This window comes from Boeremia exigua (genome assembly GCF_020726555.1).
Source record: "Boeremia exigua strain MPI-SDFR-AT-0100 chromosome Unknown C7974scaffold_10, whole genome shotgun sequence".
NCBI classification, from domain to species: Eukaryota; Fungi; Ascomycota; class Dothideomycetes; order Pleosporales; family Didymellaceae; genus Boeremia; species Boeremia exigua.
In genome coordinates, this window is record NW_025763527.1 from 722,618 (window position 1) to 735,013 (window position 12,396).

At 53.3% G+C, this 12,396-nt stretch overlaps 5 protein-coding genes across 5 annotated transcripts; all 5 read left to right on the plus strand.

Moving 5' to 3' along the window:
- Positions 1–148: 148 nt before the first annotated feature.
- C7974DRAFT_436077 (ubiquitin carboxyl-terminal hydrolase 14) lies at positions 149–2,039 on the plus strand (the record flags this gene model as incomplete). Its single annotated transcript, XM_046145106.1, has 4 exons — positions 149–164; positions 221–635; positions 686–1,911; positions 1,960–2,039. 4 exons carry the CDS (start codon positions 149–151, stop codon positions 2,037–2,039), a joined length of 1,737 nt encoding a protein of 578 aa, XP_045993972.1.
- A 343-nt stretch (positions 2,040–2,382) lies between these two features.
- C7974DRAFT_436078 (uncharacterized protein) lies at positions 2,383–5,014 on the plus strand (the record flags this gene model as incomplete). The annotated part of the gene is made up of 6 exons (XM_046145107.1): positions 2,383–2,401; positions 2,449–2,485; positions 2,533–2,673; positions 2,782–2,856; positions 2,903–3,380; positions 3,575–5,014. The coding sequence occupies 6 exons, from the start codon at positions 2,383–2,385 to the stop codon at positions 5,012–5,014; spliced, it is 2,190 nt and encodes a 729-aa protein (XP_045993973.1).
- Positions 5,015–5,214: 200 nt separating this feature from the next.
- C7974DRAFT_35012 (CYTH-like domain-containing protein) lies at positions 5,215–6,277 on the plus strand. The gene has a single exon (XM_046139453.1). The coding sequence runs from the start codon at positions 5,332–5,334 to the stop codon at positions 6,244–6,246; it is 915 nt and encodes a 304-aa protein (XP_045993974.1). The 5' UTR covers positions 5,215–5,331; the 3' UTR covers positions 6,247–6,277.
- A 260-nt stretch (positions 6,278–6,537) lies between these two features.
- C7974DRAFT_416044 (uncharacterized protein) lies at positions 6,538–7,171 on the plus strand (the record flags this gene model as incomplete). The annotated part of the gene is made up of 2 exons (XM_046143950.1): positions 6,538–6,627; positions 6,683–7,171. The coding sequence occupies 2 exons, from the start codon at positions 6,538–6,540 to the stop codon at positions 7,169–7,171; spliced, it is 579 nt and encodes a 192-aa protein (XP_045993975.1).
- A 2,045-nt stretch (positions 7,172–9,216) lies between these two features.
- Positions 9,217–10,991, plus strand: C7974DRAFT_35050 (concanavalin A-like lectin/glucanase domain-containing protein). Its single transcript, XM_046139463.1, has 2 exons — positions 9,217–9,822; positions 9,873–10,991. Exons 1-2 carry the CDS (start codon positions 9,383–9,385, stop codon positions 10,804–10,806), a joined length of 1,374 nt encoding a protein of 457 aa, XP_045993976.1. The 5' UTR covers positions 9,217–9,382; the 3' UTR covers positions 10,807–10,991.
- The last annotated feature ends 1,405 nt before the right edge of the window (positions 10,992–12,396 follow it).

Sequence of the window (12,396 nt, forward strand, 5' to 3'; positions counted from 1 at the left end):
GCAGGGGTGGCGCTGGACAGTGCTTGGCATACCTTCCTCATGCTTCGGCGGTCTACCATACTTTAGCCCCGCGACCGCTTTATAAACAACATCACCGCCCCCGGGTATCGTCGAAACCCCCAAATACACAGTATCACTGCGGTTCAAAATGGCGGCTATTCCAGGTAAGCTGCTGCCACGCGCCCAACTTAAGCGCCACAGCTCACGCAACTGTTTACAGTGATTGTCAAGCACCAGGGCAAGAAGCACGAACTCGAGGTCGACACCACCTCCAACGGTGAGACCTTCAAGTACCAGCTCTTCTCCATCACCGGCGTCGAACCCGAGCGACAGAAGATCCTGGTCAAAGGCGGCCAGCTGAAGGATGACGCCGACATGTCGAAGCTGGGGCTTAAGTCCGGGCAAACGATTATGATGATGGGCACGCCGTCCGGCGACAACACGAACGTCATTGAGAAGCCCAAGGAGAAGATCAAGTTCCTGGAGGACATGGACGAAGCAGAGGCAGCTCAGCTTGAAGGCGCCACACCAGCCGGTCTGCAGAACTTGGGCAACACATGCTACATGAACTCCACGCTGCAGGTACTGAGGTCTGTCCCTGAGCTGCAGGAGGAACTTCTGCGGTACTCTAACAGGTTTGTCGACTTGAATGTGTTAACGTTTACTTTTTGCTGACGTGAGGTAGCGGCGCCGGTTCGTCCAGTTCAGCAAATGCGCTCAGCCAGTTTGGCCTCGGCGGCCTTGGTGCTTCCGCAGACCTTACAGGTTCTCTCCGCGACCTTTTCAAGCAGATGGGCGAGACCCAGCAAGGGTTCCCCCCTCTCATGTTCCTCAACGCCCTACGAACCGCCTTCCCACAATTCGCGCAGAAAGCTAAAGATGGACACGGTTACGCTCAGCAGGATGCGGAGGAAGCTTGGTCACAGATTGTTGCACAGCTGCGACAGAAGCTGCAAATCAAGGACGAGTCCGACACAGAGAAGAAGGCGGACGTGTCTTGGATTGACAAGTACATGGCCGGCAAGTTCGAGTCGGTGATGGAGTGTGACGAGCCTCAAGCGAAAGAAGCGGGTGAGGAATCAGTCACTGGCGAGGACACCTTCTTCAAGCTGAACTGTCACATTAACGTTGAGACAAATCATCTGCGAGACGGACTTGCTGCTGGCTTGAAGGAGCAAATCGAAAAGCATTCTGAGGTTCTTGGCCGGAACGCGGTTTACACGAAGACATCCAAGATCTCGAGGCTTCCTGTTCACCTGCCAGTACACTTCGTTCGATTCGACTGGCGTCGTGACACAAACAAGAAGGCGAAGATTATGCGAAAGGTCACATTCCCCGACGAGCTGGACGCGATAGAATTCTGCACGGAGACCCTGCGGAAGCAGTTGGTTCCTATACGCGACAAGATTCGTGATGTACGCAAGGAGGAGCTTGACGTTGAGCGCGCGCGCAAGCGCCAGAAGCGCCTGAAGGCTGGCGAGGAGAACGACACCGACCCGCTCGCACAGAAGGAGCCCTTGCAAAAGAAGAAGGAAGCTGCGGACAAAAAGGAGGAAGCAAGCAAGCCCGCGGAGCCCGTTGAGGAGATTGAGTACAAGACAGACGCCCAAATTGAGGCTGAGCGCGCAGCATCGATCTTGGCTGCGAAGAAGGAGGTTCTTTCTCTAGTCAGTCCGGAGCTTGCTGCAGACGATGGCTCCAATCAGACAGGTCTCTACGAGCTGCGTGGTGTGATTACGCATCAAGGAGCCAGTGCTGACAGCGGCCACTACACCTCCTTCGTCAAGAAGCAAGGCGCAAAGGACCCTGTGACGGGCAAGAGAAAGGCTGAAGATGGCAAGTGGTGGTGGTTCAACGACGACAAGGTCTCCGAGGTTGATGCCGAGAGGATTCAGACACTCTCTGGCGGAGGTAAGCACTTAACTTGCCACTCGTAGTACTTCGCTAACAAGCACACAGGTCAGAGCCACTCGGCTCTGATCCTCCTATACCGAGCTGTACCGCTTCCCACCGTTGACGAGGACGTAGAGATGTCTTAAGACGGCGCTTATTGGAAGGTTTACGCACTGTATGCACATAGTTGGCCACTGCGACTGATGCTAGCATTGGCGTTGCATAAGAGGTTAGATAAAGGCATAGCTGCACATGCGTTACGAAATCAAGATCCCTAATATTAGCACATCTGTACAGCTCAGGCGCGTGGTCTCACCTTCCGTCCTCACTTCACGACGCGGTACGCGAGCGCGTCTCCTCGTGGCTGCCAAGGCCTCCGACTGACTCCAGCTCCACTCGCGCCTTCCTCTACATCCTTGTTGACTACACTGTACTCTTCGTGTTATTATATCGCATCTATCTCGCATTCCTTGATGTTCTATGATAATTATGTTTTACAGTCACGAAGGTGAGCTTCGGGCCTGACTTCCATCCAAACTGATACTGACAGAACAGTACTAACGAATCGTAAATATGGTGTGGCAACAGTCTGGTAAGCTCGAGTCTGCCTTGAGACTCATCGAGATTAACATGTTGCAGGCTCGTGGCAACGCTCGGTTCCAAGTCCAGCTTGAAGAGAATCACTCGCAAGCAGATGCTCGACGTTGACGTCGCGAAAGCGTGCAGGACTATCGTCGACCCTGCAGCACCTATGGCTCTACGTCTTCAAAGCAATCTGTTGTAAGTCAATGCTCCAACCATATACTGTTGAGACTAATACACACACGGGTATGGTGTATCTCGTGTCTATCTACAGCAATGCGGCTATGTCCTCGCAGACGCGCAGAGCGCACACAACACCATGATGCTTATGCTGCGCTCGGTCGAAAACCGCGCACTCGACTCTGGTGCTGGGAAGACCAGGTGAGCCAACTGTGAGCCTTCGGTTCCATTCAACTGATGATGACAGGCCTGAGCAACTTATTCTCCAGGATGATCCTTCATTCTTCCCTGAGTTCGCCCTACCGCCGCTAGAGCTACTTTCAGACCTCGACTTCGACTTCGGCCTTGATATTCCACGCTCTGGCCACTCTCAGTCATTGACTCCTTTCGGTTCACGGCAGTCATCCCAATCGTCGCATGTTGCCGGATATGGCCTGGTCTTGCCCAGCTCAACACCAGATCGACCAGCTGCCGCTGAACTTGAAGGTGGAAATGGTGGCCAAGGCGGTGATGATATGTTCGATATCGACAACTTGTTGCGGCTTGACGAGCCAGACTTCACATTCGGCGAAGATGGAGACATCATCGAGTTTGCTCCTGGTCAGCGTGCGCCTGCGGCGCCGGCGACGCCTACTGCGGCTACGGCACCATCGATGCATAGCTATGCTGGGGCTAGTGCGAAAGTGAGACAAGAACACGAAGAGGGACTACAGCGTGACAAGCAGGTAGGTCTGACTGCACCCTCTCACCAATCCCACATCACGTTTTCACATACACGCCTCTTTCCCGTTCTCTGTACATCCTCACCCGTCCCTCACCACGACTACACATATACTCTCACTTGAAGCATGCATGGTGGCTTGACGCTAATACACGACTCCCTATCATGTCTGTACCGAAGGTTTCTCACATTATCCAGGGTCTAGCTGGAAATCACATGGACTTGGACCTACCCATCTACAGAGACGAAATGCCAGACGTCGAGGTTACATCACCGGTCGTAGCCCAGCAGCTTAGTGAGCACGCCGAGATTGTTGAGACTTCTTCCTCGGCCGCTGCGCCTATGCGACGCAAAAAGAGAGCGGCCAAAGCTTTACCCAGGGATACGAGACTGGAATTACGCAATACAGAGCTCTTGAGTTGGAATACCAACTATCTGAAGAACATGAAGGACACAGCCAGCTCAAAGGTGCAGCACCGCATACAGCAACAAGCGAAGAAGAACGCCGAACATTACGTCTGGGGTGCTGGCATCGGTGGCCTTGGACGAGACTCGTTTGGTGCGCAAGGCCCTCTGAAACAGTTCATGGGAGACAATTTGTTCCATCTGATGACGGGAATGAGCAAGCACCCCAAGCCCACGCCCAAACGCGACCGCGATAGTGGCGATGAAGCCACACAGGAAGAGGCACTGCGTAAACGCCAGAAGACGGTTGAGGCAGAAGAGGAGCTTGGCCGCGGTAGAGACGACGAAGGGCTCTTTATGCTTGGCGGAGACGAAGAGGTGGAACTTCCGCGCGAAGCAGGTTCTGCACTTGATGATCAACAGATCTTCTCGGCCATGCCATGGAATATCAGCGCCTCCAAGCGTGGTTCTTCTGCAATTCCTCTCAGCGGTCGTGTCGCCATGATGAGCGAACAAGGTAGGCAAGGTACTCGTGCTGGAAGCCGCATGGTGTCTGCGTCTCCATTGCTTCGTCGCAGTACTGGCCGGATCGGTGATTTCGAGGCCTTGCAGAGCTTGGACAGCGATGCACTTGATGGAAACGACTTCAACTACGCAGCATCTACTTCTGATGTTGCTGATGCCGGGGAGCTTGACACGAAACCATCACAGCGTGTGCGGGAGGCTTTGTCTGCCGAGGGTGAGAACTTCTTCGCTTTCGTCGCCGAAGCTGTCTCCGAGAAATGCGCTCGCGCGCTTACAGAGTTGAACGAGATGCCTGATGCAGATCAGACTTCAGCCATAGAGGTCGGCCAGGTCACATTCGAAGAACTACTTCCGCCTCCAGAGACAAGCAAGTTGATCGCTTGCCAGGGCTTCTTGATGGTCCTGTCCTTGGGTACGAAGGGAATGCTTGATGTCCAGCAGGCCAACGCTTTCGGCGACATCACGTTGAAGCCCACCGAAATGGGGAAAATGATGCACCCCGTTGGGGTCGCAAAAGGTGATGGTGATGAACAGGACCATTGGAGCGACGAAATAGTGGCCCATCTGCCCTCAGACGCAGACAAAGAGGAGGACTCTGCGACAGAACCTGGCGATGAAATGGAAGTGTCAGAGCCAGACAACAGCCGTCTTAAAGAGCAGATGGAAGCCGATGACGACGAGCATGATTCGCTCTATGACAGCGATTGAATCTTCACAACATATACGCACAGCGAGGCCATACCTGAGTTTCGTTTGCGATGAAAGTTTATTGACGGCCTACTGAGATGGCATGCATGCAAAACTGCACCTATGGCTCCCCCGGTTCAATCTAATTAAGTTACTTTCATGGTTGCGCTGCTTAGTTAGAAGAAATCAATTTGTTTGTCAGAATGTCGAAGTACAATGTTCCCATTGCTTTCACTTTACTCTTAGCGCCTGGGTACATATGACTTTGACCTCCCACCGAACCTCTCTGCTGCTGCCGTTCGTCGCGACTTCATCAGTTCGCCAGCGACCAAATCGCCATGGCGTTCACACTCAAACACTACATGCTTCGGCACTGCACACTGCTCAACTCCCTCCTCCTCAACCGACTCAACAGCCAGATTTCCTGCTCGACAAAACGGTTCCGCTTGTTTCGACCGGTCAGTCACGCGCTCATGCATCGCTTTCTCACCTCTGCGGCTGTTGCTCCCCAGACCCACACGCTAGAGGTAGAGCGTAAATTCGTGCCTAGCAGTCCAGCTATCTCTCTTCTCAAAAGCAAGAACTTGTGGCCAGGTTCTGAAACCATCGAGCCCATGACGTCTTCTCATGGTCTTCGATTCACCGACACCTACTTCGACACCTCCAGATTCACCTTGAGAGATGCAGGGATATACGTGCGTCTACGCAACGACGAATGGGAGTTGAAGATACGAAGGACTGGTGGTATGGTTTCTACCGGCTGCATCGAAGTGTTGGGACGTACGCACGTTGAGGCATTGCTTAAGGACGAGTCGATCGGCGTGTCTTTGTTGGACCTGGAGCAAGTTGCGAAGATGAAGACCGTCCGAACAGCCTGGAAGATCGGCGACTTTACTGTTTCAGTAGATGACACTACGCTATTGCTGAGGGCTACGGAGACCTTGAGAGGCACGATACTGGAGATTCCCCACAGTGTTGGTGAAGTGGAGCTTTGTAAGGAAGTTGTGGAGGAGGAAGTGGAACAGCAAATGCAGAACGCAGTGAGACAAATCGATCAGTTCATGAACAGGAATGAGGAGGTGTTCAAGGGAAGGTTCGAGGAGTTCTGCCCTCAAGTGCCGGAAGGCAAGTTAGCTGCGTTCTTCAGATGGGAGGAGATGCTGAGACAGCGTCGGTTTTTTCCACTGAGGTGGCACAACGAGGAACGCAGATTTGTACCTGTATCCCAAATTAGGGGGGAGGGAGCCGATTGATTGAGAAATTCCGGTCAGCACTTAGTATGCGCGAGGCTGTGATGCTAGAGTTTGTGTTCTAAGCCTGACGACGTCACGCTCGGCCACACTTGAACCGAGGCTTGGAACACGTTCAAACAATTTCGAAACGTTACGCGATGATGGTGTGCTGGCCACAACGATACACATAGACTTCTTTGCATCCTAATAGTTCTCACACTTTCAACTTCGCCTTCATTCACTTCTCGCGCACATTTCTGTTACAACGCGCCTACTTCGTACCCCGCCATCAGCACGAAAGCCACCCACGCGATGTCCATGATATCGCAGACGCTGCAGGGCGCGGTGCTCAGCATCACGTCCAATGTCCTTGCGCAAGGACTGTCAGCATACAAGGATAGCGTGCGCAACACTTTGACGTGCCTCGAGACCCTGCTTACTGACCTGTATCATGCAGACGCCCTTCTCACTAAACATCAACCAAGTCCTCAAGTTCGCCATATTCAGCATCGTTAGCAACCCACCGAACATCCTCTGGCAAGGGCTCATCGAAGACCTGTTTCCCACAAATGTCGCCTCGACTGCGCACGACCCAGATGTCAAGACCGTCAAGCCGGCGAAGACCGAGAAGAGCACAAAGAACATCTTGATCAAGTTCCTGCTCGATCAAACGATTGGCGCCGTGGTCAACACACTCATGTTCATAGCCTTCATGGCCTACGCCAACGGACCGCAGCAGGGGACATTGAGCACACAGAGCACCTGGGACGCCATCAGACAGGACTGTGAGCAAAAGCTGTGGCCGATGGTCAAGGATGGGTACAAATTCTGGCCTGCCATCAGTCTGATCAGCTTCGTCTGGGTCCCACTTGACAAAAGGATACTATTTGGCTGCTCGGTCGGCGTGGTTTGGGGCATCTATCTCAGCCTAATGGCTGGCGCCTAAACGACAGCGGGGCACATTGTAAGCCTGGCGACGACCGGGACTTGGTCAGTGGGGAAGATGGAACTGTGGGTAGGGACCTGGCGTACAAACCGGTGTGACCGACAGCGGTCAATATGGACAACGGCAAGAGACTACAAAAGGATAGTGTGATGGATGAGCGAGCGGGCTTCTGGGCTTCCTCCAGCAGCCGACCCCCGTCGACTTCGCGGCTGCACCTTACATACCGGTGAAGACCTTCCACGTAACCATAAACAACCCGAACAAGTTGATCTTCGCTTCGCTCCATCCTTCAGTCGATCATCACTACGTTGAGCATTTCTTCTCCGAACTGATAGTGACAGAGGTGCACAAACGGCAGATACGAAGACCAAGTCGGGACGGCGCCAGCACCACGGTACATGCTTTTGCGGCTGGAAGAAACGATAAGGGAGCGGCAGTGGCTGACTGAACAGGTGCGCACTGACAGACACGGTCAAGAGCGTGGTCAAGGCACGCCGATAAGGACGAAAGGGTGGCCTTACATGGGCCGACTCATCACGTCTTCGCTTTGTAGGCTTCGTTGGGCCTGCTAGTTCGATGTGATCAACATGCGCAAGCGACGGTATAGCCAACACCCAGGTCGTGCAGCAACTCCGTACGGCGGGAGCGACAATTCACTCAACATCCGGTACCAATTGTCGGAGAATTTCAAGTTTTCATTTAGGATCCCTGCGTTGCAGGATCGAGCCCATCGAATGCTGATCTGATAGCAAGGCTGGAACGGATCCTAGCGGAAAAGTGAGGAGAAGATCAGCCTCGCTTCGGAGGACGGCCCTCTGGCTGGCGCCCCCGACTCGTACGGAAGCACGTCGACTAATTCAGACGTATGCAAGACCAAAGGAGGCAACCTGTCCGTCAACTTTGCATCCAGATTTGTGCGACCTTCTAGATGAGTGCAAGGCTGTGGCAATGCATATTCGACCCTTCAAGCTCGCGTGCTCTCGCCCATCTAAGTTGAGCCCCCTTCAGCTGCGTCCAAGAATCGTAAGCCAAGAATTGACAATGTCTAAGTTGCGTCTTGGTCAAACCTCATGTTTGGGCTGTGGCTTACGCTACTGAATCACTGCAATTTTGTGACTTTGTCAGTGTACCGAAGCGCCGCAAAGTGCCACCAAATTGCAACTCCTGCCTTTCAGCACTTAGGAAACCCGCCACGCGCTATGTGAGACCTCATGGTCTCGCAGCTTCAATCTCCACGGATTTTAGTCCTCGGCGGGTCCTTCACAATCGTCTTGTCGTCACCACGGCCACAATCGTGTTGTTGAGACGACATCCAATATCGCTCTATATATAGCGGCCGCCTCCGCCGTTTCTTGTTACAGCAGATGCACGCTAGAGATGCATACCTGCAGGACTTGGAGTTGCAGACTCCTGTCGATGCCACACCATGCTGCCGAACATTATCGAAACCTTCGTGTTCCAAAGAGTTCTAGTTCCCGTCAACTATCGATTGAGCTAGCGCGGGCGGCGCCGCAGTAGCGTACGAAGCCTTGCGCGCGCTAAAGCAGCCATCACTTAGCGTGTGGCTGGTGAAATCCTTGACTAGGTCGCCCAGGGGTACGATTCGGTTCACTATCGCGTGGATCAGTAGGCCGGTCTAGGCGATGGTCTTACTCGTCGGCAGGGCTGTGACGACTGGCAAAGCCAATGATTCAGCGGCGTACCGACAAAACCGCTGGCAATGGCCAAGTTCATTGGGCCCCTCGAACAGAGCTGAGTACCCACTGAATAGGCCTGTACCTGGCTCTGCTGCGGGAGACGGTGCCCGCCTAGCACATTCGGTGTCGCGCTTCTCAATGTTGGTGACGCTAGGCACCTGAAGTCTGCCACGACCAAACATGGCAGTACCCTAGAACGTGGTGACGGCGCTCGAGCTCTCCGTGAACCAAGTCTGGCTCGGAGGATCCTGTCGCTTCTTTTTACAGCTTGGGGAGCTGCAACGATCTAGCCGCGCCTACTAAAAACAGACGCTGCTAAGGCAGAGTTCATAACTGCAACAAGTCACTCCCTCTTTCCTGTCGATCATCAACACTCACCTCTTCCCTGCTTTGGCACTGTCACTCGTTCTTGGGTGTGCTTGAAGAATACCCCACCATACGACAGCATCTACTGCTGCTCGCCTTAGACTATTGATTACACCTGGGCATTGCCACAGGTCCATCACTTCCACACATGTCTTCATACAACAACGAGAAGTACGCCGGTGATGTCGATGGTGATCGCATCGAACCTCACAACCCTTTCGCTACACCGGGAGCGCAGACACCAAACACCCTCACACCTCGCGCATCCAACCACAACTCGAGGTCCGCCAGCAGAGACGGCTCAAGCACTGGCTACCGCGGTGGCAATGACTACAACTATTTCCGTTCCCGACGAGTGAAGAAGGGCGAGGTTGAGAAGCCTTGGCTCGAAAGGAAAGACCCAAGGGAGAAGTGGGTCACTATCATCCCCATCGCTGGTCTCGTCCTGGGTTTCATTGTTACTGGCATTTTGATCTGGGACGGCATTCGCAGTGTTGCGGTCCACAAGTACTGTGAGGTCTACACCGATGATTTCTCATCGTGGAACGACAAGGTCTGGACCAAGGAAGTTGAAGTCGGAGGCTATGGGTAAGTCACAATTGCAGTGTAGCAGTTGCAGCTACTAACAACTCTTACAGTAACGGCCAGTTCGAGCAGACCACCAACACCGACGAGAACGTCTTCCTCAAGGATGGCGTTCTCGTCATCAAGCCCACCCTGCAGGATGAGAGCTTGATCAACAATGACAACATTCTTGATCTTTCCGGACAGGGCTGCACTGGTACCAAGTGGACCGACTGCGTTGTAGCCACCAACACCACCAACGGTACAATTATCAACCCTGTCAAGTCTGGTCGCGTCAGCACCAAGATTGGTGCTTCCATCAAGTATGGCCGCATCGAGGTTGAGGCCAAGCTTCCCGAGGGTGACTGGCTCTGGCCCGCAATCTGGATGTTGCCCAAGGACAATGTCTACGGCGACTGGCCCCGCTCCGGTGAGATCGACATTATGGAATCTCGCGGAAACAACTACACCTATGCCCAGGGCGGAAACAACATTGCGTCCAGCACTCTTCACTTTGGTCCCAACGCTGCCAACGATGGTTGGTGGCGCAACAACGTCAAACGCAAGGCTCTCCACACTACCTACTCTGCCGGCTACAACACCTTCGGTGTCGAATGGTCCGAGAAGTACATCTTCACCTACATCAATACTCGCCTTCTCCAGGTCATGTACACCCACTTCGATGAGCCCTTCTTTGAGTATGGTCGCTTCCCCCTTGCCGACAGCAACGGCACCCGTCTGGACAACCCTTGGGCTGCCACTGGAAGCAATGGGTCGCCCTTTGACCAAGACTTCTACCTCATCCTCAACGTCGCTGTTGGGGGAACTAACGGTTGGTTTGAGGATGGGAAGTCTGGCAAGCCATGGCTCGATGGCTCAAAGACTGCTAAGAAGGACTTCTGGCAGGCCAAGGATCAGTGGTACCCTACATGGGAGAAGAACGGCCAGATGGAGGTCAAGAGTGTGAAGATGTTCCAGCAATCCGGCTACAACGGTTGCAGCGCGTAACGCCGAGGTGCACGAGACTTGATGTAAGAGGCGTTCGGAGTTCGGGTGGCTTAAACGGCGATCGACAGGAACAGTCGCGCTGCGCTGTGGACAACAGCTACGATACACCATAGACATAATAATTTCTATTCATCAATTTGATCATCTCCAATGCCGCATGCCATCCATTGCAAAGTGTTGATCCAAGAGCACGGCACTCCCGTGCGGATGCTTGACATGGGCTCAGGGGGTGATCAGTTTGTGCAGGGGTTATACGACAGGGGTCCACTCAGACCCACTTTAAACCATGTACCTTGCAGATGATCCTTTCTATAGACAGCCCGTTTAACTAACACCGGTCAAGACTCCGTGGCGACAGCAGCCTCTCTACCAGCTTATCGCCCAATAGATGAGACGTCACCCCTAAATACGCACGGCCATTGTCGCGGCACAAGATAGACGCTGCAGGCATTAAACTCTGTCGGCTTGGCCGCAGAAAAACTATGCAGCCACCAGATTGCAACAATTGTCTCAACACCTTCGTGCATACAACAATATCGCAAAACCTGTTCTGTCCATCCCGCATACAAAAGCGTGGTTTGCTAGCATAGTGGGTAGTTTGTGCTTTGCGACATTATGACGAGCGATTTTGCGACGACCAATTTTGCGACAAGTGACGTTGTGGCATGTTTGTGACACCATCAACCCAGACTTGATGCTGACTTAACATTGGTACCTTAACAGGTTCTCATCCCGCTGTGTCCTCTCCATTCAGCGCTGCCTCAGGTTCCAGGGAACAGGATGGGCCTAAAATAAGCTAAGAGTTCGCTGGACAAAACCACGAGGACTAGCGTCGTTACATCCCGGCCCGTGTCGCCGCCAGTCCAAATCGTTCGTTGCCTCGACTGCCTTCGCTAGCGTTGTGATGGCTTATCGCTGCTCTATCATTGCACCGCCACAGGTAAGGGATCTGGCAGGGGTCTGGCTCTTAGTTTGTACACTATCTCACCGCTAACACTATCGGAACAAAGACATGTCCGCCCTTGTAGCTTGGTGTTCCAAGCTATTGACTGGCCCACTACCATGTTTTTCTTTCTCTCTTACTTCAAATCCCAACGTCCTTTAGCCTCGGCCACCAGGGACGTTGTGTGCCATGGTAGAGATGCTTCCAAAGACTTCGCTGCAGGGACTGCAAAGAAGTGAGGATCGGTCTCGGGAAGCAAAACTGGTTTGGGTGAAGGTAAAACCTGCTAGGCTGGGTTTGCAGCCTCGCTCGAACAGGGCTGTTGCAGAGGTTCTGGATCAGTAAGCACTGTCGGCCGATTGACAGCTGAAGCGCGCTGTTGGACCGAGGACGCCGCGGTCCGTCAGACAGTCGATCTGGGACCGGCCAGCACATCCTGCAGCAACCAGCACCTCGATCTTGATCAACATGCAGATCTTGTGCTCAACGGACATGTTAGGGCAAGGTACTTGTTTTGCGGGCAATTAGTGACACCCACGAACTGTCATCATCGTAGATCTTTTTGAGATTCTGCAGCATCACATCACATCACAGACCACAGTTGTAACTTTGGTAACGGACATGTACAAAACGTCTAAACGTCAAAC